General features: G+C 45.5%; 1 protein-coding gene across 1 annotated transcript in view; it reads left to right on the forward strand.

Annotated features, from left to right (window-relative positions):
• Positions 1-12,788, forward strand: part of bcl2l13 (BCL2 like 13) — a gene marked incomplete at its 5' end in the record, with an annotated part of 34,702 nt that extends 21,914 nt beyond the window's left edge. The window contains 1 exon segment of the mRNA XM_038781327.1: positions 10,742-12,788. Within this exon segment, the coding sequence (XP_038637255.1) occupies positions 10,742-11,578 (837 nt within the window).
• Between the last annotated feature and the right edge of the window lie 14,594 nt (positions 12,789-27,382).

The raw sequence follows: 27,382 nt of genomic DNA on the forward strand, positions 1-27,382 counted from the left end.
TATGTTTGGTCACTGTACAAATTGGTATTTACTGATTTACCACAAAATAGGATAACAATTAGTAAATTGCATTATTTATACTGTCTCTCACCATGTTAACTTGATCTGCTTTCAAAGAGATTGGTGAAATGTGCAAGTGAAAGACATGGATGTCAGTTTCTAGTCTCAATGGGATATTGCTATAACCCTGGGTTGTGATATTGTGGATGTAATATAGAAAAGTGCGTGTTGACATCCATAAAATAAAAATTCTCAGGCTACTGACACAAGCGACTGACATGGCTGAGCCCAACAAGTTGTTTTCTTGGACCTGAGTTTGTAATGACCCTTCGATTGAAAGTTTAGCAACAAGATTTGTGGGTGAACTCCAGTGTATCCTTTCTTCTAATCCTCAGTTAAGATGAATTCTCTCACCTAGGCGTATAATCACCAGCTATCTACAAAAATGATTACCCCTAGGGCAGCGCGGTGGCCTAGTGGTTAGCACAACCGCCTCACGGCGCTGAGGTCCCAGGTTCGATCCTGGCTCTGGGTCACTGTCCGTGTGGAGTTTGCACATTCTCCCCGTGTCTGCGTGGGTTTCGCCCCCACAACCCAAAAAATGTGCAGAGTAGGTGGATTGGCCACGCTAAATTGCCCCTTAATTGGAAAAAATAATTGGGTAATCTAAATTTTTTTTAAAAATGATTACCCCTCCATTGTCAGCCCCTTCTTGTTTTCAACAGTGTAGAGGTCAAAACATTTACTCGACTGATTGCATTGATGTGTTTTTACACCTCCTGATATAACCATGTGTTCTGACCATGATTTAAGAAGCTGTTGTATTAGCCAAATGCCATTAAATCAGAAGCAACAACAAGCAAGAGCAGTAATTAATTTTTGTATTGGGAGGAATACGGTTCAACAAAGATTTTAGATGGTTTTTAGGTGTTTAAATTTGCAGCCTGATTAATATTAGTGATGGCTATTCCTGATTTGAATAGGTTTTTATTGCTGCAACTTCAAATTCCGTCATTGAAAATTTACAACACTCTGCAGCTCGGAGCTAGAAATGTTTTCCTGGGCATTTCTGATCAATGAATTACAATGTTGAGTGATCCTTTTCTGGAGATGAATTAAACTACCATGCATTTAAAAGGGGAGGCAGTGGAATCGTGGTATCCATCACTGAACTAATAATCCAGGCATCCATAATCCGGGCACCCAGGCATCCAGAATCCAGGCATCCAGAATCCAGGCATCCAGAATCCAGGCATCCATAATCTGGGCACCCAGGCATCCATAATCCGGGCACCCAGGCATCCATAATCCGGGCACCCAGGCATCCATAATCCGGGCACCCAGGCATCCATAATCCGGGCACCCAGGCATCCATAATCCGGGCACCCAGGCATCCATAATCCAGGCATCCAGAATCCAGGCATCCATAATCCGGGCACCCAGGCATCCATAATCCGGGCACCCAGGCATCCATAATCCGGGCACCCAGGCATCCATAATCCGGGCACCCAGGCATCCATAATCCAGGCATCCAGAATCCAGGCATCCAGAATCCGGGCACCCAGGCATCCATAATCTGGGCACCCAGGTTCGATTCCTACCAGGTCAGATCGAATGGTGACCACAAAATAATTATTGTAAAAACACAACTAGTTCACGAATGTCCTTGAGGGAAGGAATCTATCATCCTTAACCTTGTCTGGCCTACAGTTGACTCCAGACCCACAGCAATGTGGTTGACTCTTAATGACCTCAGGGATGGGCAATAAATGCTAACCCAGCCAGTGATGCCCACATCCATGAATGAATATAATACTGTTTTATAAAACAGTAATTGTGTTTTGCTATGCAATATGAGTTCTATCATTTTCATCATAGTTCCACAGCCTAAAAATAAAGTTGTCGGGCGGCTCTGGCCCCGTGGTTAGCGCTGCTGCCTCACTGCACTAAGGACCCGGGTTCGGTCCTGGCCCCGGGTCACTGTCCATGTGGAGTTTGCACATTATCCCTGTGTCTGCGTGGGTCTCGCCCCCACAACCTAAAAAGATGTGTAGGGTAGGTGGATTGTCCGTGCTAAATTGCCCCTTACTTGCAAAGAAAATGAAAGTCGCTTGGCTGCCAGGTGTCACTGTTCTTATGATGAAGTGAAATGTTAGAGGTTCCCCTCCAAGTCACTCCTCATCCTGACTTGAAAATACATTATCCGTTCCTTCACTGTCGCTAGGTTGAAATCCTGGAACTCCCTCCCTAACAGCATGGTGGGTATACCTACACCGCAGCCGGCAGCAGTTCAAGAAGGCAGTTCACCACCACCTTCTGAAGAGCAACCAGGGATGGGGAATAAATGCTGGCACAGCCAGTGATGCCCACACCCTGTAAATGAGTAAATAAAATACTCTGATCTGGCAGCATCTGTGTAGGGAGAAACAGTTAGCGTTTCAGCTGTCTGACTTTGCTTTAGTGAGTCATGTTCTAATTATCACCCAAGTTTCTTCCTAAAATAGTTCAAAAGCATACTCTGGAAATCTGAAATAAAAGCAAAAATGCTTGAAGTACTCTGCACGTTAGGCAGCCTCTGTGGAAAGAAACAGAGTTAATGTTTCAGGTCAGTGACCTTCATCAGAACAACCAACTGTCCTGGTGCAAGGTCATCAACTTGAAACGTTAACTCTGTTGCCCGACTTGGTATTTCCAGCATTTTTTTTGTTGTTCCTAAAACAGTTACTTGAAGATGATATGTTAGAAGTGTGTGAATTGACATTTTTGGATCAGAAAAGCACAACGTCGATTGTTTTAGCAGAACTGTAATGTTGCTTCTACATACTACAGTATTAGGATTTTCTAATCTGTTCCCGTTTGGTGTAAATGCAAAATGTGCTGTCTTTTTTCTTCCGAAAGTGAATAAGTTAGCTGGTTTGATCTTTAATGAGTAAAGTGACCTCTGGCATGTTACTGTCAAGTGACCTTGAGGAATGTTACTGATGTCTATAAATCGCATGCTGTATTTAACGTAACTGCGTTAATGCTATAATTAATGTCCCCTGTTAGCCTCCAGCCAATTATTTACTTCAGTTTGCTTATCAGAATTTGCATTTTGTCGCGCAGTAGTTTCCCCAAGTTATTTCGACCTCACCTGTAAATGCAGCTTTATACTTGTTACAATATTCAACAGCATACCTAATCATAAGCCCCTCAATCCCTGTTTGTGTTTTTAAAATTTAATTAGCTTTGTTATGTTAGTACAGCTTTTAGGCATATCCCTGCCAGATCTGGCAGCACCCAGTCTTCCTATCTGGCAGTTGTAGAAATTAGAACATGCGCCCAGTGTCTTTCTTGTGTGTCTGTAAAATTACTGGCTGCATTCTTTTCGCGTTTCCCCGTATCTGTGCGGGTTTCCTCCCGCAAGTCCCGAAAGACGCACTTGTTGAATTAATTGGACATTCTGAATTCTCCCTCCATGTATCCAAACAGTTGTCTGAATTTGGTGACAAGGGGCTTTTCACGGTAACTTAATTGCAGTGTTAATGTAAGCTTACTTGTGACAAAGATTGTTATAAGATTATAGGAGGACCCGGGTTCGATCCCGGCCCTGGGTCACTGTCCCTGTGGAGTTTGCACATTCTCCCCGTGTCTGCAGGTGTCACTCTCTCAACCCAAAAGATGTGCAGGTTAGGTGGATTGATCACGCTGAATTGTCCCTTAATTGGAAAAAATATAATTGGGTCCTCTAAATTTATAAAAATAAAATTTATATAATTGACAAACAATAGGGGGTCCAACATGGATCCTTGTTGTACGCCATTGGTCACTGGCTTCCAGACACTAAAGCAGCCGTCTATCGTCACCCTCTATCTCCTACAGCTAATTATGAATCTCCCTTATCAAATCACCCTGTATCCCTTGTGTGTTTGTCTTCTTAATAAGTCTCCCATGTGGGACCTTGTCAAAGGCTTTGCTTAAATCCATGTAAACTACGTCAACTGCACTACCCTCATCTACACTGGATTCATAGAATCCCTACAGTGCAGAAGGAGGCCATTCGGCCCATTGGGTCTGGACCAACTCTTTGTAAGGCCACCTTACATAGGCCCAATTCTCTGCCCTAAGGGACAATTTATCATGGCCAATCCACCTAACCACATCTTTGAACTGTGGGAGGAAACCCCAGACACTGGGAGAACGTGCAAACTCCACACAGTCACACGGGGTCCAAGTCAAACCCGGGTCCTTTGGCGCTGTGAGGTGGCTGTACCAGAAGTCATTCTCTCTTTCACCCCCCTTCTCCCCACCCCCCTCCCAATTTCCATCACCTACGCATGCACTTCAGTTGTTATCCATGACATTGCTCCCTGTTGATCATTTTGTTCGCTGATCCTGTCTTTTTTTCCGACAGGTGTGCGTGTATTATGGGTGCAACATTGGTTATCCTGATTTAGCAAGTTCCATGTTGTGACTCCATGGAAAATGGATTTGTGCGTAGATTTAATCCTGAAATTTATCAAGCCGTATAGAGTCTTATCCTTGTGGTTGGCGGGAGGGGCGGTTGCTCTTTGTTGTCTTCCCCTATCTCGTTTGATGGGACGATGAATGTAGTAGGGAGTGGGGTGGAAGGTTGGGTTTGGTAGGATTAGTTTGTCCTCCCTGTGATTGAGGATAGCCCCTCAGTTAGAGCTGGCATTTGTTTCTGTTTCTGGTTTGAATTTAAGAATCCGTGCCTTTATTGTGGAGAGGAGCGGGTTCTATCTGACTTTTCCTTTGGGTCGAGTTTGACTCTGTTCCTGATATGGTCTGTTTTTCGGTACTATTGGAGCAGACCAAAGTGGGGTCTGTATCTGTGGTTGAGGATAGAGGCTGACCCTGGCTATCCTTCTGTATGATGGTGGTGGTATCTGTGAATTGGTTTTGGGCTCCCCTCCCTGCGGTCTCCTCTTCTCCTATCTGGGCAAGTGTGGTGCCAGTCCTGGTTCACCCAACAGATTAGTGTCATGACTGTTCTTCCTTCAGATAGGGGTCCCTTCCTGGCTGGGACTAGTGTTACCCCCACTCACACAAGAAAAGGATATGTCCTGGCCTGGATGGGGTTGGATTCAGGGTTGAAAGAGAGGTCCTGGGGCATAATTTTCAGTCCTTTTATTTCCAATTGGGGATAATTTAGTGTGGCCAATTCACCTACTCTGCACATCTTTGGGTTGTAGGGGTGAGACCCACTCAGACAGGGGGAGAGTGGGCAAACTCCAATTTAAGTCTTTTTTAAGCACGGTGCTGGGCTCAGCCAGGCACAGCGCTGTGGTCAAGAACCTGTTTCCAGGCCTGCCTGGCGCTGTGGTCAAGAACCTGTTTCCAGGCCTGCCTGGCGCTGTGGTCAAGGTCCTGTTTCCAGGCCTGCCTGGCGCTGTGGTCAAGATCCTGTTTCCAGGCCCGCCTGGCGCTGTGGTCAATATCCTGTTTTCAGGCCCAGCGCTGTGGTCAAGATCCTGTTTTCAGGCCCAGCGCTGTGGTCAATATCCTGTTTCCAGGCCTGCCCGGCGCTGTGGTCAGGATCCTGCTTCCAGGCCTGCCCGGCGCTGTGGTCAATATCCTGTTTTCAGGCCCGCCCGGCGCTGTGGTCAGTGTCCTGTTTCCAGGCCCGCCTGGCGCTGTGGTCAATATCCTGTTTCCAGGCCCGCCCGGCGCTGTGGTCAGTGTCCTGTTTTCAGGCCCGCCCGGCGCTGTGGTCAGTGTCCTGTTTCCAGGCCCGCCCGGCGCTGTGGTCAGTGTCCTGTTTCCAGGCCCGCCCGGCGCTGTGGTCAATATCCTGTTTCCAGGCCCGCCCGGCGCTGTGGTCAGGATCCTGTTTCCAGGCCCGCTCGGCGCTGTGGTCAATATCCTGTTTTCAGGCCCGCCCGGTGCTGTGGTCAGGATCCTGTTTTCAGGCCCGGTGCTGTGGTCAGGATCCTGTTTTCAGGCCCGGTGCTGTAGTCAGTGTCCTGTTTCCAGGCCTGCCCGGCGCTGTGGTCAGGATCCTGTTTCCAGGCCTGCCCGGCGCTGTGGTCAGGATCCTGTTTTCAGGCCCGCCTGGCGCTGTGGTCAGTGTCCTGTTTCCAGGCCCTCCCGGCGCTGTGGTCAGTGTCCTGTTTCCAGGCCCTCCCGGCGCTGTGGTCAGTATTCTGTTTTCAGGCCTGCCCGGTGCTGTGGTCAGGATCCTATTTTTGTGACACAATCTTGTTCCTTCCTTGCTCTCTGGTCCCTGATTGTTTGGTTTTGTCCAGTGATTGTTCTGAGCAGTTGTGATATTCTCTTGTTTCATTTTGTGCTCATGGTGGTTGAGAGTTTTCTTTGCTGCTATCCCTGTGTTTGGTATTATTTTGTTCCGTTTGTTTCTAAAATGTAAAATTCCAAACTGGACTAGCCATATAAATACTGCAGCCACCAGAGCAGGTCAAAGGATAGGAATCCTACGGCAAGTTATTCTCTTCCTGACTTCCCAAAGCCTGTCCACCATCTACACGGCACAAGTCGGAGCGCAACGGAATACCCTCCACTTGTCTGGATGAGTGCAGCTCCAACAACATTCAAGAAGCTCAACATCATCCAGGATAAAGCAGTTCACTTGATTGCTCCCCCTTCCACAAACATTCAAACCCTCCACCGACGAATGGTGGCAGCCGTGTGTACCATCTACAAGATACACTGCAGTAACTCAATGTTCCTGGGATACCTGGGAACACCATCACCTAGACGTTCTCCTCCAAGTCACTCACCATCCTGACTTGGGAATATATCGTCATTCCTTCGCTGTCACTGGGTCAAAATCGTGGAATACCCACCCTAACAGCACAGTGGGTGTACCTACACCTCTGGGACTGCAGCGGTTCAAGAAGGCAGCTCACTACCATCTTCTGATGGGCACCAAATGCTAACCTACCAGCAATATCGACATCCCATAAATGAATAGAGAAGTAATAGATCAAAATATACGTGAAAATGTGTTTTTAAAGAACTTTGTTGAAGTGTTATGTACTTGTCGGCCCATTACTGCACCTGAGCTGCTCCTGTAAGCAGTGGAAGCACAGATTGACGATTTTGAGGTGGCTGATGTCATTCCGCCGCGCCAGGTTGACTGGGTCGGGCTGGAATAGGTTGCAGCTCAGCACTGCAGGCATTGCTGCCAGCTTTATTAATGTGGCCAGGCTTTGAGGAACTGTATACTGAATGTTATTCTGCTGCTATATTGCCATTTTGTTTTGTTGGGAGTTTGGGATTGCATCTCTTTTCAACATTGCTCAATATCTTTGGTGCTTTTTAGTAAGTTTTTCAATTTGCAAGATCAGTTAGTACATTTGGGGAACTGATTTGGAATAGAATTGTAGCATATAGTTTTATTGTATCTGACAAAGTGCTTTGACATAGTGTTTTAATATTGGATTTTCTACTTTCAAAAATTGGTCTACACTTGCTGTAATGATCTTCTGCCCAAATGTTACTGGATATCAGACAAAGTGATTCAATGCAAAGAATGATCCTGTTATAGGAACTGTAGTTCAGTCGCCCATGACTCTGACCTGTCACAGATTACAATGGAAGAACATTTGTTTAATTAGTTCTTGCAAAATCAAAATATAGTTTATCATATTTTAGATTGCCAGGTTACACAATAGTAATGTCAGTGAATCGTAGTGGCCTTTTTAACCTACCTATTTATAGAGACACATTACAGAGGTTTAACTCTGGATTTTCTTAACTCTGGGGCAGGCAGGGGGAAGCTAATAAAGTTTCATTTTATACATAACAATTTATAAAGCTAAGCTATTTTAAAATGCAGGTTTTATTGCAAGTAATCCATAATAAATTGCCTCTTGGATTTTCCTTTTTTTTATAGTACGATAATCCTCTAAGAAGTATAAGGTCGAGAATTACCCCGCAGGATAATTTCTAGCTTCCGTCCTTGCAGACGTTGTACACGTTTTACTGATCGTATATTGGCAGAGCTACTATACATCTATTCTCCAAGCAACGTGGTCCTCCTGATAGCCATGCTGAACACACTCCAGCATTTTGGCACATGGGGTGAGGCAAAGCAGGAAAGGATTGTATGCCAACTAAAATTGAAAAGCTATGCATTTAGAATATTAAAATTAAGTCAAGTCAACCTGTCTGTGTTGATTTACTTGTAGAAAGAACCAGGCAAGTTTAGAGCATCTTTTTCTGCAGCTTTTTGTAGCGCATTCCAGATCTAATCCTACTGCTTAGTTCTTTTCCATGTATCTTCCTCTACTTTAAATATTCAGTTTTCTCTTGAAGGATGCAATGGTGTCTATCTCGATCATTCATTGCAGCAGATTATTTAATGATAATTAGCAGGAGGTTTCCTTGCCTGTGTTTGATGTGTCTATGACACTTCATGGAGTTCGGAGTTGGTTGAGGGCTCCCAGGGCAGCCCGACCCGCTTGTGTACCACTGTGCCGCCACCATCTCTACTGGGTCTGTCCTGCCGGTGGGAAAGGACATATTCTCAGATGGTGATGCCCATTGTTTGTAAGATTCCATGAGAATGATTGTGTCAGGCAGTTGCTTGACCAGTCTGAGGCATCTCTCCCAATTCTGGCACAAACCCCCCAGCCCAGATGTTGGTAAGGAGGACTTTGCAGGGCTGATGGGCCGGGTTTGTCGTTGTCGTTTCTGGTGCCTAGTTCAATACCAAGTTGTCTGTCTGATTTCATTCCTTTGAGACTTTTTAGCAGTTTAATACAACTGAGTGACTTGCAAGGCCATTTGAGAGGGAGTTTTTATCTGGAGTCCCAGGTAAGCAGACAAGGCAAGGATATTTTGATTTCCTTCAAGAATATTACTGAAACAGATGAATTTTTATGACAATCGACAATGGTTTCATGGTCATCATTGGACTTTAATTCCAGATTCTATTTTTTATTGATTTTAAATCCCACTATTTGTCGTGGTAGGATTCAGCCCGAGTGCCCGGAGTTTCACCCCAAGTCCCCAACTATTTCTAATCGTTTAGGATGGGAGAACCTGACAGTCACAAACACAAAAGCAAAATATTGTGGATATGAGATATCTGAACTAAAAACAGAAACTGCTGAAAATACTCAGGAGGGTTGGCAACTTTTGTGGAGAAACTGAGTTAATGGTTTAAAGTTTGTGACCTTTTTGTCTCTCTAAACCTGGCTCTCTTTTGTTTTCTAAGCATTGCCTGAGCATTGTTAGAGCAGTGTATGTCCTATTTGTTATATATTGTCATTATGCATGACCTAGAGTTTTTAAATGTACATTAATAAATTTACTATTTTTCCCCTCATCAACTTTTTTTTATAAACCTAACCCTAACCCAATTATTATTTTCCAATTAAGGTGCAATTTAGCGTGGCCAGTCCACCTACCTGGCGCATCTTTTTGGGTTGAGGGGGTGAGTCCCACACCGACACCAGGAGAATGTGCAAACTCCACTCAAGACGGTGATCTTCATTAACTTGATTAAAATGCCACCCACAAGGGGCTGTATATTGTACCAAATTTTTTTTATCGTAATGAAAGTTTGTGAAGTATTTACAACAGTTGTAAATCAGAAAATCTGCTTGTTTATTACTACTTTTAATCAATTGTTGCATTGTAACCTCACTTTAATGCCTATATTTTTTTTCCAATACCAATTTTGTTTAGTTAAAATCTGTAGATTTATCCAATAAATTTGGCCTTGATTAGGGAGGGCAAATTAGCAAGTACTTCAGCTAACTCTGATGCCCCAAAGAAGGCATTAGCTCTGGAAAGATTACAGCCGTTAAATTAATTGATCCTGATTTAATTTGCACTGTGATCGCTCAATAAAAGGTACAGTTGAATAAGAGAATCACAATCAGAAATCTGTCTTTCCAGTGTTATTTTCAATGAGGAATGCAGTATTGAACCAGGTGAGCAGCATAGTTTGGAATATAATAAAACTAATTTATAATGCTGCAAATTGTTAAGCTTCTGTTTCCAACAGTTTTGGTGTAGGTAGATAAGTTTGCTTTTTCCACACTCCTTTTATGGTGCAGGAGCAAATTCACAACTGTAGATGGCGCTAAATGACAAGTCTTACATCGTGAAGTATGGAGTCTGATTTGGATTAAGTTGTGAACTAACTTTGTCAGGCTGGTATAAATGAGTGTTTCTGTACTATGCTTTCTATATTCTTTTTAATAGTCTGAAGTACAATGTAAGAAATGCAATCTGAAAGATTTGATTTTGTGAATATCACTGATAAGGGGGAGGGAGATTTGGACGTTATGCTGTAGTTATTGTAGCTTTCTACTTATCGAAAACCTAAATTTGAGTTAAATTCGGGCAGAGAACAAATTTAGAATCGGATTTGAACTTGCAAAATTTAAAACTGCTGTGTCTGAAAAGGCTTGTTCCAAAATATTTTTCTCCTATAACAATCTAATTTTTGTTTGGAAGACCCTCCCTACATCTGTGCTGATCACATTATTAATGTACCAATTTCATTTTGTTCTCTAACCTGTCCTTCCAGATTTCCTCGACTCTCAAATTGCACTGTCCAATTTCCCTTCCTTTCCACCCATCAATGTGGAATTCAATGTATAAACCCCTCTCCTTCATGAACCGTGTGTGCATTGTTTCTATCATCTGTTTGCAAGGTTGCATTACTTTGTGGAAAAATTCCAATCTAATGTTTGATGCAAGTGTGCAATTTTGTACAAAAGGTTTAATGCACCAGATTTCAATCTATGTTTGTTATTCCTAGGGGACTATTTTCAGTCTGGATTCGGAGGAGGAAGAACGTGGAGAAGCAGTAGATGATAGCAATGATATTTACATCTTAACCAGTGACAACTCTGGTCAAGTAAGTCCTCCTGAGCCACTTACTGCCGCCAGTTCCTGGCAAGCGGCTGGCTTGCCAGCTTCCCTGTCTACTAGCCAAAGCTGGCAGACTGAAGGCATGCCAGTTTCCCTTGGAACCGAATCCTGGCAGCAATTATCTATAGACCCAGAGGACATGAAGAGCTTGGACAGTAACGGTGGTGGTGAAGAGAGAAGCGAAAACAATTCTTCTAATTCTGACATCGTCCATGTGGAAAAAGAAGAGATTACTGAAGCAGTTGAGAGCCAGGAAGTGGAGCTAAAGACTGTGATGCCTACAGCAGCTGCAGCTGAGGCAGTACCTCTAGCTGCTCAACAGACTGCACCAGTGGAGGATCGGTCTTCTGCTGAAGAAGAGAAAACTGATCTTTTATCAGTACAAAGCCCAATAGCAACCACTGAAATAGAGGGAAAAACTGTAACGCACGCAGGAGAAAAGGCTGTTGAATCCAGCGAACTACATCAATCAGCTTCACTGCAAGAAATAAGAAAGCAATTGGAAGAGATTAAAAAAGGTGTCTGGGAAGGTGCCCCAACAACCAAACTGGATGTTGAAGAGGGCGAGACGGTTGAAATAAAACCTCTGGCTAAGCCGAAGGATACTGAAGAAATAGTTCCTGCAAAATCAAACGCATCTGTTTTGTTTTATGGTGGAGCTGCTGCTTTTGCGATGCTGGCTGTAGCAGTGGGCATGGCTCTCGCCTGGAGAAGAAGATTTTAATAAGTGGGCAGTTATTGAGCAGGGTAACTGGGAAGGCTTTCTGTTCTAGAATTGATTATTGTGACTAATTAAGCCTATTTATTCAGTTTCATTGCAGATCAATGAGGAAAAACCATGGTTAATAGGGATAGATAATCAACACATTACATGAATGCTGGGCAGTACTAATATACTGAGGAAATAAACTTAAATCTACACTGTAAAGGAAATTGTGGCGTACAGGACATGTTCTTTCGATAGATTGTAGCATCTTTGAGAATGAAAATGCTGGTAAATTTCTAAATAACACCTAAAGTGTTAAAATCCAGAGGAACAAAACTCTTTGGTGAAGGTTTGGTATGGAAAAGGGGTGTTTGAAGTTCTTTCTGGGAAACTAAATATTCAGGTCTTGGTTAACTGACCTTTTTTTATAATCGGAATTAATTCCTCCTTTATTGTTTTGATTCTTAAATAGCTGGAACACTCTTTTCCAATGTAATATGTTAGCTTTGAGCATTGTGACTATAGTTTAATTTCATTCTGTTGAGCCATAAGCATTTATGTAAGGTTTGATTTGGTTGTATACTTTTTCCTTTTCCCCGCTAGCAGTTTGGTCTAATATTCTTTTCATAGAAAATAGAACATGTTTCATTAATAAAAAGCGAGAACTTCATTGGTCAAATGCATTTGTGCATTAGGTTAAAAGGTAAGATTTAATGTAGGTGGGTGACACTCTAGCACAGTGGTTAGCACTGCTACCTCACGGCATTGAGAACCCGGGTTCGATCCTGGTCCCAGGTCACTGTGTGGCGTTTGCACATTCTCTCCCCGTGTCTGTGTGGGTCTCACCCCCACAGATATGCAGGGTAGGTGGATTGGCTTCGCTAAATTAGCAAAAAAAAAAGAATTGAGCACTTTAAATTAAGAAAAAAAAGAGATTTAACGTAGGCATTGATTTCATTATTGTTACTACGGCTGATGCCATGACAATAATAGATGTGGTGTTCAGTTTCTTCACATAGATCATTTTGGTTGTACTTGGTTAGAAGTCTGTATTTAACCTTTAATTGTACTTGTACTAAGAGGTGTTAAAATTATGCACACAATCCCCAGTGAAACAATATAAAAAGAAAGTGATTTCAAAGTGGGTTCCTAGGCACCAGCGTTGCAATTTGTACTGAATTTCGTAAATGAGTCACAATAAAACATGGACTATTTTGTGAGTGTAAAATTATTTTTGCCCCTCAGTCTTTGAGTTGAGTTCTAACTTCCAATCACAGAATTCAGATTTGAAAGAACTAAAACTGTTGTAGTGTTTAAACTTCCCTATCCCTCTCTCAAAACAAAAAAGCAGCTGGTTAGGTAGCCACATCATAAATATAGCTATCGTATTTTTAAAATTCTATTAATTATAGGCTTTGCCTCTCTGTTTTATATAAGTAGTTAATTTCTGGCTGTAGCACGCTGGTGCAGTGGTTAGCACCGCTGCCTCACTGCGCTGAGGACCCGGATTTGATCCCGGCCCCAGTCACTGTCTGTCTGTGTGGAGCTTGCATATTCTCCCCGTGTCTGCGTGGGTTTCACCCTCACAAACCCCAGGATGTGCAGGCTAGGTAGATTGGCCATGCCAAATTGCCCCTTAATTGGAAAAAATGAATTGGGTAATCTAAATTTATTTTAAAGATTTATTCCGGTTGTAACTGGGCTGGTTAGAGCCTACATTAAAGCAGCAGAAATTCTCACTGCCCTGTTCCCACTTCTGTGCACTTTTCTTCCCCCCCCCCCCCCCCCCCCCCCCCCCCCATACTAACCACAAACATCACTCATTTACAGTCGCCTCTGGCTGAAACTTATTGTGCAATGTGCTAGAATGTCAGACAGGGGCAAAAAGGTTTATTCAGGACAACCACTGCCCCAGACTAAGTCTTTAATTTCCTACAATCTCCAGTATCACCAATAGTAAATGTTACTATTTTGTAAATCATAATGTACATGTAAACAGCTGATCAACTGAGGAGGCACCACAAACCTATTGCTGAATCCCCTACCTTCACCACCCTGGGAGTTACCATTGACCAAAAAAAATGAACTGTGCTTCGAAAAACAGATCAGCACTGGGCATTCTGTCATGAGTAGCTGACCTATGGACTCCCTAAAGCCTCCATCTAAAAGGCACAAGTCAGAAGTGTGATTGGAATACTCTTCAGGTGCTTTGAGTGCAGCTCCAACAACACAGCTTGATGTCATCCAGGACAAAGCAACCTCCAACTTCCCTCCCTCCACCACTCACGTGCATTGACAGAAGCTTGTACTGTCTACAGGATCCAGGGCAGAAAATTGTCAGGCCTCCTTCAACAGCACCTTCTGAACCTGGAACCTCAGCAACTAGAATGACAAAGGCAGCAGATGCACGGGAACCCCAGCACCTTCATGTTCCCCTCTGAGCCGCACGCTATATTGCCGTAGCTCCACTGGGTCAAATTCCTGGTTCCTAACAACACTGTGTACCTACACCACTTACACAGCCTCGTTCAAGGCAGCAGCTACTTTGGAATTAGGGATGGCCCAGCCAATGATGTATGTGTCTCATGAGGTATAAAAAAGCTTTGAAATTATGATTTTACTTAGACACCTCTGCAGTAGTAACATTAGATACTCCGTTATTCCCTGCATCCAAAAATGCTTGCTGAATACATGACCACATGCTGGGCAAAGTGAGGGGAGCCTATGCGATCTGTAATGCAAAACTAGAACAATGATCTAATTTGTCAGGGGGCTGGGAAAACGAGCTGTAATCCAGAAGCCAGTGTTGAGAGGAGTGAGGTACTGAGGAGGGTATCAAGGTTGCAGGAGTGTACCAGCAGACAGAACGGTGGGTTGAAGTGCGTCTACTTCAATGTCAGGAGCATCCGGAATAAGGTAGGTGAACTTGGAGAGCGGATTGGTACTTGGGACTACGATGTTGTGGCCATTACGGAGACATGGTTGGGACAGGAATGGTTGTTGGAAGTTCCCGGGTATAGATGTTTCAGTAAGAGTAGGGAAGGTGGTAAAAGAGGTGGAGGAGTAGCATTGTTAATCAAGGATAGTTTAACGGTTGCAGAAAGGCAGTTCAAAGGGGATCTGCCTACTGAGGTAATATGGGTCGAAGTTAGAAATAGGAATGGAGCGGTCACATTGTTAGGAGTTTTCTATAGGCCCCCAAATAGTAAGAGATATGGAGGAAGAAATTGCAAAACAGATTATGGATAGGTGTGGAGGTCTCGGGGGTAGTTGTCATGGGTGACTTTAACTTTCATATTGATTGGAACCGCTATAGGTCGAGCAGTTCAGATGGGGCAGTTTTTGTACAGTGTGCACAGGAGGGTTTCCTGACACAATATGTAGATAGGCCGACATGAGGGGGGGCCACATTGGATTTGGTACTGGGTAATGAACTGGGCCAAGTGTTAGATTTGTTTGTGGGAGAGCACTTGAGATAGTGACAACAATTCGGTGTCTTTCACTATTGCAATAGAGAGGGATAGGACCATACCGTAGGGCAAGGTTTATAATTGGGGGAGGGGTAATTATGATGTGATTAGGCAAGAATTAGGGAGCATAAGATGGCAACAGAAACTCGGGGAAAGGCACAAATTAAAAGTGGAGCTTGTTCAAAGAACAAATACTGCGTGTCCTTGATGGGTATGACCCTGTCAGGCAGGGAGGAAATGGCCGTGTGAGGGAACCATGGTTCACAAAAGAGGTTGAATGTCTTGTCAAGAGGTAAAAAGAAGAGCACGTAAGGATGAGAAAACAAAGTTCAGTTGGGTCGCTTGAGGGTTACAAGGTAGCAAGTAATGAGCTTTAAACAAAAAGGGCTTAGGAGAGCTAGGAGGGGTGCCAGAAGTCCTTGGCGGGTCGGATCGAGGAAAACCCCAAGGCTTTTCACTCGTGAGAAATAAAAGAATGACCAGTGTGAGGGTAGAGCAAGTCAAGGACAGTAGTGGGAACTTGTGCATGGAGTCAGAAGAAATGGAAGAGGCGTTGAATACTTTTCTTCAGTGTTCACCAAGGAGAGGGGACATGTTTTTGAGGATCAGAGTGTGATACAGGCGGGTAGGCTGGAGGAGGTAGATGTTCTGAGGAAGGATGTATTAGCAACTTGAAAAACCTGAGGGTCGACAAGTCCCCTGGGACAGATGGGATATATCCACGGATTCTTTGGGAGGCAAGGGATGAGATTGCAGAGCCTTTGGCTTTGATCTTTGGGTCCTCACTGTCCACAGGGATAGCCAGAGGACTGGAGAGTGGCAAATGTTGTTCCTCTGTTCAAGAAAGGGAATAGGAATGACCCTGGTAATTATAGGTCAGTTAGTCTTAAGTTAATGGAAAAGGTCCTCAAGGATAGGATTTGTGACCATTTGGAAAGATGCAGCTTAATCCGGGATAGTCAACACGGATTTGTGAAGGGTAAGTCTTGCCTCACAAATTTGATTGAATTCTTTGAGGAGGTAACTAAGTGTGTAGATGAAGGTAGAGCAGTTGATGTCGTATACATGGATTTTAGTAAGGCGTTTGATAAGGTTCCCCATGGTCGGCTCATGAAGAAAGTAAGGAGGTGTGGGATAGAGGGAAATTTGGCCAATTGGATAAGTAACTGGCTATCACATAGAAGACAGAGGGTGGTGGTGGATGGAAAATTTTCAGACTGGAGACCAGTTAGCAACGGTGTACCACAGGGATCAGTGCTGGGTCCTCTGCTATTTGTGATTTTTATCAATGACTTGGAGGAGGGGGCTGAAGGGTGGGTCAGTAAATTTGCTGATGACACCAAGATTGGTGGAGTAGTGGATGAGGTGGAGGGCTGTTGTTGGCTGCAAAGAGACATTGATAGGATGCAGAGCTGGGCCGGAAAATGGCAGATGGTGTTTAACCCCGATAAGTGCGAGGTGATTCATTTTGGTAGAAAAAGTTTGAATGCGGATTACAGGGTCAACGGCAGGGTCCTGAGGAATGTGGAGGAACAGAGAGATCTTAGGTTCAGGTCCACAGATCTCTGAAGGTTGCCACTCAAGTGGATAGAGCCGTGAAGAAGGCTTATAGTGTGCTAGCGTTTATTAACGGGGCTTAAGTTTAAGAGCCGCGGGGTTATGCTGCAACTATACATGACCCTGGTTTATTGGTAGAGGGATTGAGTTTCGGAGCCATGAGGTCATGTTGCAGCTGTACAAAACTCTGGTGCGGCCGCATTTGAAGTATTGCGTGCAGTTCTGGTCACCTCATTATAGGAAGGATGTGGAAGCATTGGAAAGGGTGCTGCCTGGTTTGCAGGATAGGTCTTGAGGAAAGGTTGAGGGAGCTAGGGCTTTGCTCTTTGGAGCAGAGGAGGATGAGATGCGACTTAGAGGTTTATAAGATATGGGGCTAGATAGAGTGGACGTTCAGAGACTATTTCCTTGGGTGGATGTAGCTGCTACAAGGGGACATAATGATAAGATTCAGGATGGGAGATATAGGAGGGATGTCCGAGGTAGGTTCTTTACTCAGAGAGTGGTTAGGGTGTGGAGTGGACTGCCTGCTGTGATAGTGGAGTCAGACACTTTAGGAACTTTCAAGTGGTTATTGGATAGGCACATGGAGCCCACCAGAATGACAAGGAGTGGGATAGCTTGATCTTGGTTTCGGACAAAGCTCGGCACAACATCGAGGGCCGAAGGGCCTGTTCTGTGCTGTACTGTTCTATGATCCAAAGCCAAATAATCCACAAACCTATTATTTGCACTGGGTAACATACCGTTGGGTTGCTACTGCCTGAAAAATTGCAGAATGGAACCTCATTGGGCATTGTTTACTTTCAACATTTCTTTTTTAATGGTTATCTTTGTGCTGCATTCCCTTTGGTTTGGTTTTGGAGTTGGAAAAAGAGGGAATCTTGCCTGGGCTGAGATAGGAACTTCAGTTAATTCAAATTACTTTAACTTTTTATTACTTGCCAAAGAGACATGTTGGCAAAACATTTTATCTTGCACTCCATCAGATCAAACACAAGAATGCCAAATTTCAAATGATCACAACAATTTATACTCCAGGAGAAAAGGGTTGGCAACCAGCTATTGCCATAGAGAAAGCAGCAGGGAAGTAACTTGTAGGACAAAAGAGAAAATGCTGGAAAATCTCAGCAGGTCTGGCAGCATCTGTAGGAAGAGAAAGGAGCTAACATCGAGTCTGATGACTTTGTCAAACTAACTTATCGGCTCTCCACGCTTCTAGGTAATTAAATGCACAAGGCTTGAACGTGTTCTTTTTATTTGCAGAGAATAGGTCCCTGTCTAAGAATATATGTTGTTTCAAGCAAGTGAGAGCCAAATTACAACCTCAACTAACTATCTTAGATTTGTTGTTGGTGTAGCTATTAACACCAGATTGTTCAGCAAGTGCTGCCCAATTACAGAATAACCCAATAATATCCGACTACAACTTTGTCGACCGCTTGGTGCTCGTTATTCCGAGGTTATCCATGAAGTCCCACCTTCTAAACCTTCCCCCTCGCCTGAGGTGTGGTGATCCTCTGGTTAAATCACCACCAGCCAGCTCTCCCCCTGAAAGGGGAAAGCAGCTTATGGTCATCTGGGACTGTGGCGACTTTACCTTTATTCAGATAAAGCCCGTCTACATTATTACTATGCCTGTGTTTCAAAAAAGCACTTCATTGCCTGTGAAGCATTCTGGGTGTGTTTAGGTTGTGGAAAATACTATGAATGCACTTAAAAACATGGCTGAGGTTTTTTGAGATATGATAATTTAAGGATATAAAAGGGTCACATCCTTTTTATTGTTGTATTTTTTCTTTTCAACTAAACCCCAAATACCAGACCAAAATGAATGTATATATTTATAAAAGTAGCAAGAAATGCCTTTTCTTACAGTATTCATCAAACTATGAAATACAAAAGATTCACAAACTTAACATTTCCTTGTTCACTATCACTTTTTTTAGAAGGCAATGTAGTCACTCATTCCCTGTTAACATTTGTAATCCATTCAAAGTGGCATGAACTTGGAAGTTGCAGTCACAAAATAAATGTACATTTTAACATGGAATTGATGGTTTTAAAAATTAACAGGAATGCAAAATTATGGTTCAGCGAGATACCTTGTCACTGATACCTTGCAGCAACCTTCTCAAGTGACTGTTCAATTTTCTGATGGTTTTTATCTGTTACATTTTGAGGCTACTGATACTACCTCCTATTTCAATAATTTCGTACTGTTCTGCGAGAATTTAAAAGGTTCCATAAAATTACTGTTGCAGAGTAACAGTTGTGCAACACTTAAAAGTCGAACCAGGTAAAGCAGAATCTAAGGTATCTCTGTTGCTTGCTTGAAGTTTTAATGTATGTTTTGCTGTGAAAGAAAGAAACAAAGATTAAGTTTCAGGTAATTATAATGCTGAAACAGTATGAACAGCTGCAAAGGATTTATTTTAACAATAATTGTTAATGGTTTAGCTATAATCTAAACTTTCAGCCAAAGCAGTAATAGAATTGTTTTTTTTAAAAAACAGTTGACAGTCAAATGTAAATTTTATAAATTTAAATCATGTGCATTTGAGTTGGAATCTGTAATCGTGCGTAGCAAACAAGGGCCTGGGGTGGCACGGTGACGCAGTGGTTAGCACTGCTGCCTACTGAGGCGCTGAGGACCCGGGTTCGATTCCAGCCCCAGGTGGAGTTTGCACATTTTCCCTGTGTCTGCGTGGGTCTCACCCTCACAACCCAAAGATGTGCAGATTAGTTGAATAGGCCTTGTTAAATTGCCCCTTAAATTGGAAAAAATGAATTGGGTATTCAATTTATTAAAAAAAACATGAATCTGGGGAGAAAGGTATGGGGTATAAAGAAATGGTTGGGGAGTTAAAAAGACAATTTGCATCAGCCTTTATGGTGCGCGATACTTTGAACATCCCATTAATACTAAACAATGAGAAGGAATTAAATACCATCGCCATCACCAGAGAAGTAATATTAAACAAACTAATGGGTCTAAAGGCAGACAGGTCTCCTGGCCCTAATGGCTTGCATCTTAGCATCCTAAAAGAAGTAGCTAGAGAGAAGGTTTGGACATCCTGGCATCCCCTTTAGCTTTGGTTGTAATTTTCCAAAAATCCTTGGATTCTGGAGAGAGTCCTGGAGGATTGGAAAACTGCCAATGTGACACTGCTATTTAAAAAGGGAGGGCAGCAAACAGCAGGTAACTAGAGGACAATTAGCCGAATACTTATTGTTGGAATCAATTATTAAGTAATAGCAGATTTGGAAAATCATAATCTAATCAAGCATTGTGTAAGTTATTAATTTTTTTAAGAAGTCTCAACCAGAGTGGATAGAGGGGAACCAGTAGATGGTCTTGGACTTCCAGAAGACGTTCAGCAAGATACCACAAAGGTTAAGTCATCAGATCAGAGCCCATGGTGTTGGAGGTAATATACTGACATGGATGGAGAACTAGTGAATGGGAAGGAATGAAGAGAGGTTGAGGACTCTGGACCTGTACTCTATGGAGTTTAGAAGGATTGGGGGGGGGGTAGATCTCGTTGAAACTTACAAAATACTGCAAAGCAAAGATAGAGTGGATGTCGTAGGAGATTAGATTACGAGGAGAAGGCAGGAGAATGGGGATGAGAAACATCCCCCTGATTGAATGGCAGAACAGATTCAAAAGCAAGGCAGCACGGTGGCTCAGTGGGTTAGCCCTGTTGTCTCACGGTGCTGAGGTCCCAGTTTCGATCCCAGCTCTGGGTCACTGTCCGTGTGGAGTTTGCACATTCTCCCCGTGTTTGTGTGGGTTTCGCCCCCACAACCCAAAGATGTGCAGGGTAGGTGAATTGGCCACTCTAAATTGCCCCTTAAATGGAAAAAATGAATTGAGTACACTAAAATTAAAAAAAAAAAGAACAGATTCAATAGCTGAATGGCCTAATTTTGCTCCTATATTTTATGATCTTGTGGAATTTCTTCTCAGAGGGTTGAGAGATTTTGAAACCCCTTGCCAGAGCAGCGCGGTGGCGCAGTGGGTTAGCACTGCTGCCTCACGGCACCGAGGTCCCAGGTTCAATCCCGGCTCTGGGTCACTGTCTGTGTGGAGTTTGCACATTCTCCCCGAGTCTGCGTGGGTTTGATCCACCTGGTCTTTCATCTTGCGTCATAACTTTAAAAAGAATTCCAGTATTTCTTTGAACATTTTCAAATAAATTAAACCACATTTTTAAAATACTTTTGCTACATCAGTCTTAGCGCCATACCAATCAATGCTGTAGCTTAAATACCTCAACATTTAGGAAACCTACCCATCCTCCAATATTCCGAATGTAATCTTGGAGCCTATTGTTGATGTACTGGACAGTGGTGCGGAAGATGCGGGGCAGCAACACCGGTTTCTCGACCACAGTTTTTTTGAAGAGCATCAGTGCCAGCAGCAGGAAAACCTTCTCCTGGGGCATGTCCTGAGCAGCATCAATTCTTTGATTGGTCAAACGGGTAATCATGGAAGACATGATAATTGTTCCATCCTGGGTTATTAAAATAAAACAAAGGTAAATCAAATTTGCCTGACAATTATTCTCTATTTACATGCAGTTAATACATCGTTTTACAGGTACAATTTATAAAAACGCAAGCCTGCAGGATAAATACATATTACTAAACTGGTGGGCAGCATAGTGGTGCAGTGCTAGCACTGCTGCCAACGGCGTAGAGGACCCAGGGTTGATCCCGGCCCCGGGTCACTGTCCGTGTGGAGTTTGCTCCCCGTGTCTGTGTGGGTCTCACCCCCACAACCCAAAGATGTGCAGGGTAGGTGGATTAGCCTCGCTAATATGCCCTTAATTGGAAAAAGAGAATTCATACTCAAAATTCAATACACTGATCCTACCTTTGCCTCCCCCAAATCCCTTTAGCCCCAAGAGCTATATCTATTTCCTTCTTGAAATTATGCAGCATTTTAATCTTGACTACTTTCTGTGCTAGCAAATTCCACAGGTTCACCACACTGGGTGAAGAAGTTTGTCCTCACCTCAGTCCTAAAAAGGTTTACCCCTTATCCTCAAACTATTATTACTAGTATTATGACCCCTAGTTCTTGACACCCCACCACCGGGAACATTCTTTCTGAATCTACCTTGTCTAATCCTGTTAGAATTTTATAAGTTTCTATGAGATCCCCTCTCACTTTTCTAAACTCCAATGAATATTATCCTAACCGACTTGGTCTCTCCTCATCCTAAGAATCAGCCGGGTAAACCTTTGCTGCACTCTCTCTCCATAGCAATCACATCCTCTCTACAATAAGGACACCCAAACTGCACACACTACTCCAGGTGTGGCCTCACCAATGCCCTGTACAATGGCAGTAAAACATCTCTATTCCTACACTCAAATCCTCTCGCTATGAAGGCCAACATACCATTTGCCTTCTTTACTGCCTGCTGTATCTGCACGCTTATCTTCAGCGACTGATACACGGAGACACCAAGGTCTCGCTGAGTATCCGCCTCTCTCAATTTACACCCATTCAAATAATAATCTGCCGTCCTATTTTTGCTCCGACGTGGAAAGCCTCACATTTATCCACATTATACTGCATGTGCCTACTCACTCAGCCTGTCCAAATCCAGCAAAAGCATCTTTTAAAAATATATTTTTATTAAGAGGCATTTTCATATATACAAGAAAAAGCAACACCGATTCTCATCAAACAGTAACCTCATCCAAACACCCCCCCCCCCCTCCATCTCCATGTCCTATCCCACTCCCTCTGCCCCGCTTTGATTTTAATAACAACCCCAAAACCAAACCTCCCCCAACATACCCCATCTGCCACCCGCTGACATTTTGAAGTCTATGAACGGCTTCCAGCTCGAGATGAACTGCTCTTTCGCACCTCTAACAGTAACTCTGCCACGTTGCTATCCCAAACCCTTGCTATAGGTGGCCCTGCATCCTGACATTCAAGTACTATTCGCCTTCAGACTAACCGAGAGGAAAAGGCCAACATGTCAGCCTCTCCTGCAAGTGCGTGCAATGGTTAGCACTGCTGCCTCATGGCGCCGAGGACCTGGTTCGATCCCAGCTCTGGGTCACTATCCGTGTGAAGATTGCACATTCTCCCTGTGTCTGCGTGGGTTTCACCCCCACAACCCAAAGATGGGCAGGGTAGGTGGATTGGCCACGCTAAATTGGTCCTTAATGGGAAAAAATTAATTGGCTACTGTAAATTTATTCTAAAAAATAAATAAAAGATGCCCTCTCCTCACCTGCACTCCCAGATCCTCCGAAACTCCAAATGTTGCCTCGCACCGGCTTGGAGCTACTTGTACCCGTAAAATCTTCGCCCTTGTTTCTGCAAAACCCCTCCAGCTTCGGACATGCCCTGAAAATGTGGACGTGTTTCGCCGCCCCCACACCTCTCACATCCATCCCCTACTTTGGGAAAGAACCCACTCATGCCGGACACCGTCCTGTGAGTCCTATGCACCACCTTAAACTGGATGAGACTCAGCCTCGCATGTGATGAGGATGATTTACCCTACACGGTGCCTCACTCCGTATCCCAGATTCAAAGACCCACCCCAGCTCCTCCTTCCACTTCTGTCTTACCTCCTCCACCGATGGTCTCTCTCTATCCCCGCCTGCTCCCACATCCTGAATTTAGAGTCCAGTCCAGCCAGGATAAACCTATGATAGCTGCAAATCAGTGCCCAGAATGACCTGCCTTCGATCTTAAAGTGCTGTTGGCACTGGTTCCACACCCTCAGCGCTGATACCACTAGAGGGTCCATGGAGTACCAGGCCGGCAAGAACAGAAGAGGCACCAGCAATAATGCCTTCAAACCTGACCCTCTGCATGAGGCCTCCTCCATCCCTCCCCACAGCGACCTCTCCTCCACTGCCCACTTCCTAACCTTTGCGGGGGGGGGGGGGGGGGTTGTTCTGCTGACGGGGATGGAAACTGGGCATGGTAACAGTGAGGAGGTCATGGGTGGAGCTGGCCAGGAGGCGGGCCAGAGGAAGCGTGACACATGGCTGGGGGCTGGCCAAGGAAACGGGATGGCTGATCGGCAAAGGGGGGGGGGGGGGGGGGGGGGGGGGGGGGGGCAGGGGCGAAGTGCCCCCCAACCAGGCTGATCTGGAACGTTAGAAGGTTAAACGGGCAGTGAAGAGGGCGTGTATTTGCGCATCTGCGGTTTCTGAAGGCGGACATAGTCTTGATGCAGGAGACGCAGCTGAAAATGGCAGACCAGGTTAGGTTAAGGAAGGGCGGGTCAGTCAGGTCTTTCATTCGGGGCTTGAGTCTAAGACGAGAGGGGTTGCGATCCTGATTAATAAAAGGGTACAATTTGAGGCGGAGGGCACAGTCGTGGTTGGGGGTGGCAGGTTCGTTATGGTGAGGGGTAAGCTCAAAGGGGTGAGAGTAGTCCTGGTCAGTGTGTATGCCCCTAATTGGGACGATGTGGATTTTATTAGGAGGATGCTAGGGAAGATCCTCGACTTGGACTCGCGTAAGTTGATCATGGGCGGGGACTTTAATACAGTCCTGGACCCGAGCCTGGACCGGTCGTGCTCAAGAACAGGTAGGTTGCCAGCGATGGCAAAGGAACTGAGAGGGTTCATGGAGCAAATGGGGGAGCAGATCCGTGGAGATTTAGCCGGCCGACAGCGAGGGAGTTCTCGTATTACTCCCACGTCCACAAGGTGTATTCCTGAATTGACTACTTTGTTGTGAGTAGGGACCTGCTGGCCGGAATGGTGGGGGCAGAATATTCAGCAATTGCCATATTGGATCATGCTCCGCACTGGGTAGACCTGCAGTTTTGTAAGGACAGCTTTCAGCGCCCACCATGGAGGCTGGAAGTTGGACTACTCGCGGACGAGTCGGTGTGTGAGAGGCTGAGGAAATGCATGCAGAATTACCTGCAGGTGAACGATACTGGAGAAGTCTCGGCAGGGGTGCTCTGGGAGGCACTGAAGGCAGTGGTGAGAGGGGAGCTGATTTCAATCTGGGCGTACAGAGATAGGGCAGAGACGGACCGACTGATTAAGGAAATTCTACAGACGGACAGGAGTTACTTGGAATTACCGAGGCCACAGTTACTCAGGAAACGACAGAGGCTGCAGGCCGAATTTGGGGTGCTGACTATAGGCAAGGCTGTAGAGCAGCTTAGAAAGGTAACAGGCGCGATGTATGAGCATGGGGAGAAGACCAGTAGAAAATAGAAAATCGCTTATTGTCACGAGTAGGCTTCAAAAGCCCCTAGTCGCTACATTCCAGCGCCTGTCCGGGGAGACTGGTACGGGAATCGAACCGTGCTGCTGGCCTGTTTGGTCTCCTTTAAAAGCCAGCGATTTAGCCCAGTGAGCTAAACCGGCCCCAGTAGAATGCTTGCGCAGCAACTGAGAAAGAGGGAAGCGGCTAGGGAAATAGGGAGGGTAGTGAATGGGGAAGGCAATCTAGTGGGTGATCCAGCAGGGCTGAACAAGGTCTTTAGGGACTTTTATAGGAAGCTGTACACTTCGGAACCACCCAGGGGACCGGGGTGGGGTGGTGGGGGGATGGGAGGAATGAGGAGAATCCTGGACGGACTGACCTTCCCAAGAGTGGGGAGGGGGGTTGGTGGACGGACTGGGGGCCCAGGTCAGGATCAAAGAGGTATTTGGGGGCCTGAAGGTCATGTAGTCGGGTAAAGCCCCGGGGCCAGATGGGTATCCGGTGGATTTTTACAAAAAATTTGCCGGGATAGTGGGGCCGGTGCTGGTCAGGGTCGTTAACGAGGCAAGAGACAGAGGGGGTTTACCCCCCGACGTTGCAGGCCACCATCACGCTCATTCTGAAGCGGGATAAGGATCCGGAAGCCTGTGGGTCATACAGGTCGATCTTCTTGATCAATGTAGATGCCAAGTTACTGGCCAAGATTCTGGCGACCAGAAATGAGGACTGTGTACCGGATGTAATTGTGGACGACCAAATCGGTTTGTAAAGGGGAGGCAGCTGGTGGCCAACATAAGAATGCTGCTCAACGTGATTATGATGCCCCCGGAGAGTAGGGAGGTAGAGGTTGTGGTAGCCATGGATGCTGAGAAGGCTTTTGACCGGGTCGAGTGGGATTATCTGTGGGAGGTACGAGGACGGTTCGGGTTAGGCTATTGTATCAGGCCCCGGAGGCGAGTGTCAGGACGACATCGGACTACTTAAGACCACACCGTGGGACAAGACAGGGCTGCCGTCTCTCCCCACTGCTGTTTGCGCTGGCCATAGAGCCGCTGGCAATTTCACTGAGAGCTTCTAGGGGCTGGAAAGGGCTGGTCCGGAGGTGGAGTGGAACATAAATCTCGTTATACGCGGATGATCTGCTGTTATATGTATCAGACCCAATGGTGGGGATGGGCGGTATGGCAACCCCGAGGGAATTTGGCCGGTTCTCCGGATACAAACTGAACATGACTAAGAGCGAGTTGTTTGTAATTCAGGCGAAGGGGCAGGAGAGTAGGCTGAAGGGGTTGCCGTCCAGGGGAGTGGGGGAGAGTTTCCGATATTTGGGAATTCAGGTGGCACGGGACTGGGGCTGGTTGCATAAGCTCAACCTGTGCCGACTGGTGGAATGAGTGAGTTGGAGATCCGGAGTTGGGATGCGCTCCCGCTGTCACTGGCGGGGAGGGTGCAGACTGTTAAGATGACGATTCTCCCGAGGTTCTTGTTTGTTTTTCAGTGTCTCCCCATCTTTATCCTGCGGTCCTTCTTTAAGAGGCTGAATAAAATTATTCTGGGATTTGTATGGGCAGGGAAGTCCCCACGGGTGAAGAGGGTGATGTTTGAAAGGAGCAGAGGAGAAGGGGGGCTGGCGTTGCCGAACTTCAGCAACTATTACTGGGCAGCCAACATAGCGATGATAAGGAAATGGATGGTAGGTGCGGGGTCGGTTTGGGAGCAGATGGAGGCAGCTTCGTGCAGGGGCACTAGCTTAGCAGCCCTGGTCACGGCGCCTCTGCCGCTTCCATCGGCATGGGACTCCACCAGCCCGATAGTGGTGGCGGCTCTTCGGATCTGGGGCCAGTGGAGGAGGCATGTAGGGGAGGTAAGAGCATCGGTGTGGACCCCAATCTGCGGCAACCACCGATTTGCCCCGGGGAACATGGACGGGGGGCATCGACTGTGGAGGAGGGCGGGGATTGTGAGGATGGGGGTTCTGTTCCTAGAAGCAAGCTTTACGAGCATGGGGGCGCTGGAGGAGAAGTTTGGGCTGGCGACAGGGAACGACTTTAGATACTTTCAGGTGAGGGATTTTGTACGCAGACTGGTGCCGTCCTTCCCACGTCCCGCCGAAGAGGAGGCAGGACAGGGTAGTTTCTAGGGGAGAGGTGGGAGAGGGTAGAGTTTCAGACATCTACAAGGAACTAATGGGAGCTGAGGTTACGCAGACCGAGGACCTGAAGCTTAAGTGGGAGGAGGAGCTCGAGGGGGAGCTGGAGGACGGTATTTTGGCAGAAGCCCGGAGCAGAGTAAACACGACCGCAACATGCGCCAGGCTCAGCCTGATCCAGTTTAAGGTCGTGCACCAGGCCCACATGACGGTGGCCCGGGTGAGCAGATTCTTTGGGCTGGAGGGCAAGTGTGCTAGATGCGCCGGAGGGCCGGCTAACCATGTACACATGTTCTGGTCGTGCCCTAAACTCAGGGGGTATTGGCAGGGATTCAAAGATGTCATGTCCCAGGTATTAAAAACTGGGGTGGTAATGAGCCTGGAGGTGGCAATCTTTGCGGTTTCGGGGGACCCGGGAGTCCAGGAAGAGA

This window comes from Scyliorhinus canicula, chromosome 20 (assembly GCF_902713615.1).
Source record: "Scyliorhinus canicula chromosome 20, sScyCan1.1, whole genome shotgun sequence".
Classification (NCBI taxonomy): Eukaryota; Metazoa; Chordata; class Chondrichthyes; order Carcharhiniformes; family Scyliorhinidae; genus Scyliorhinus; species Scyliorhinus canicula.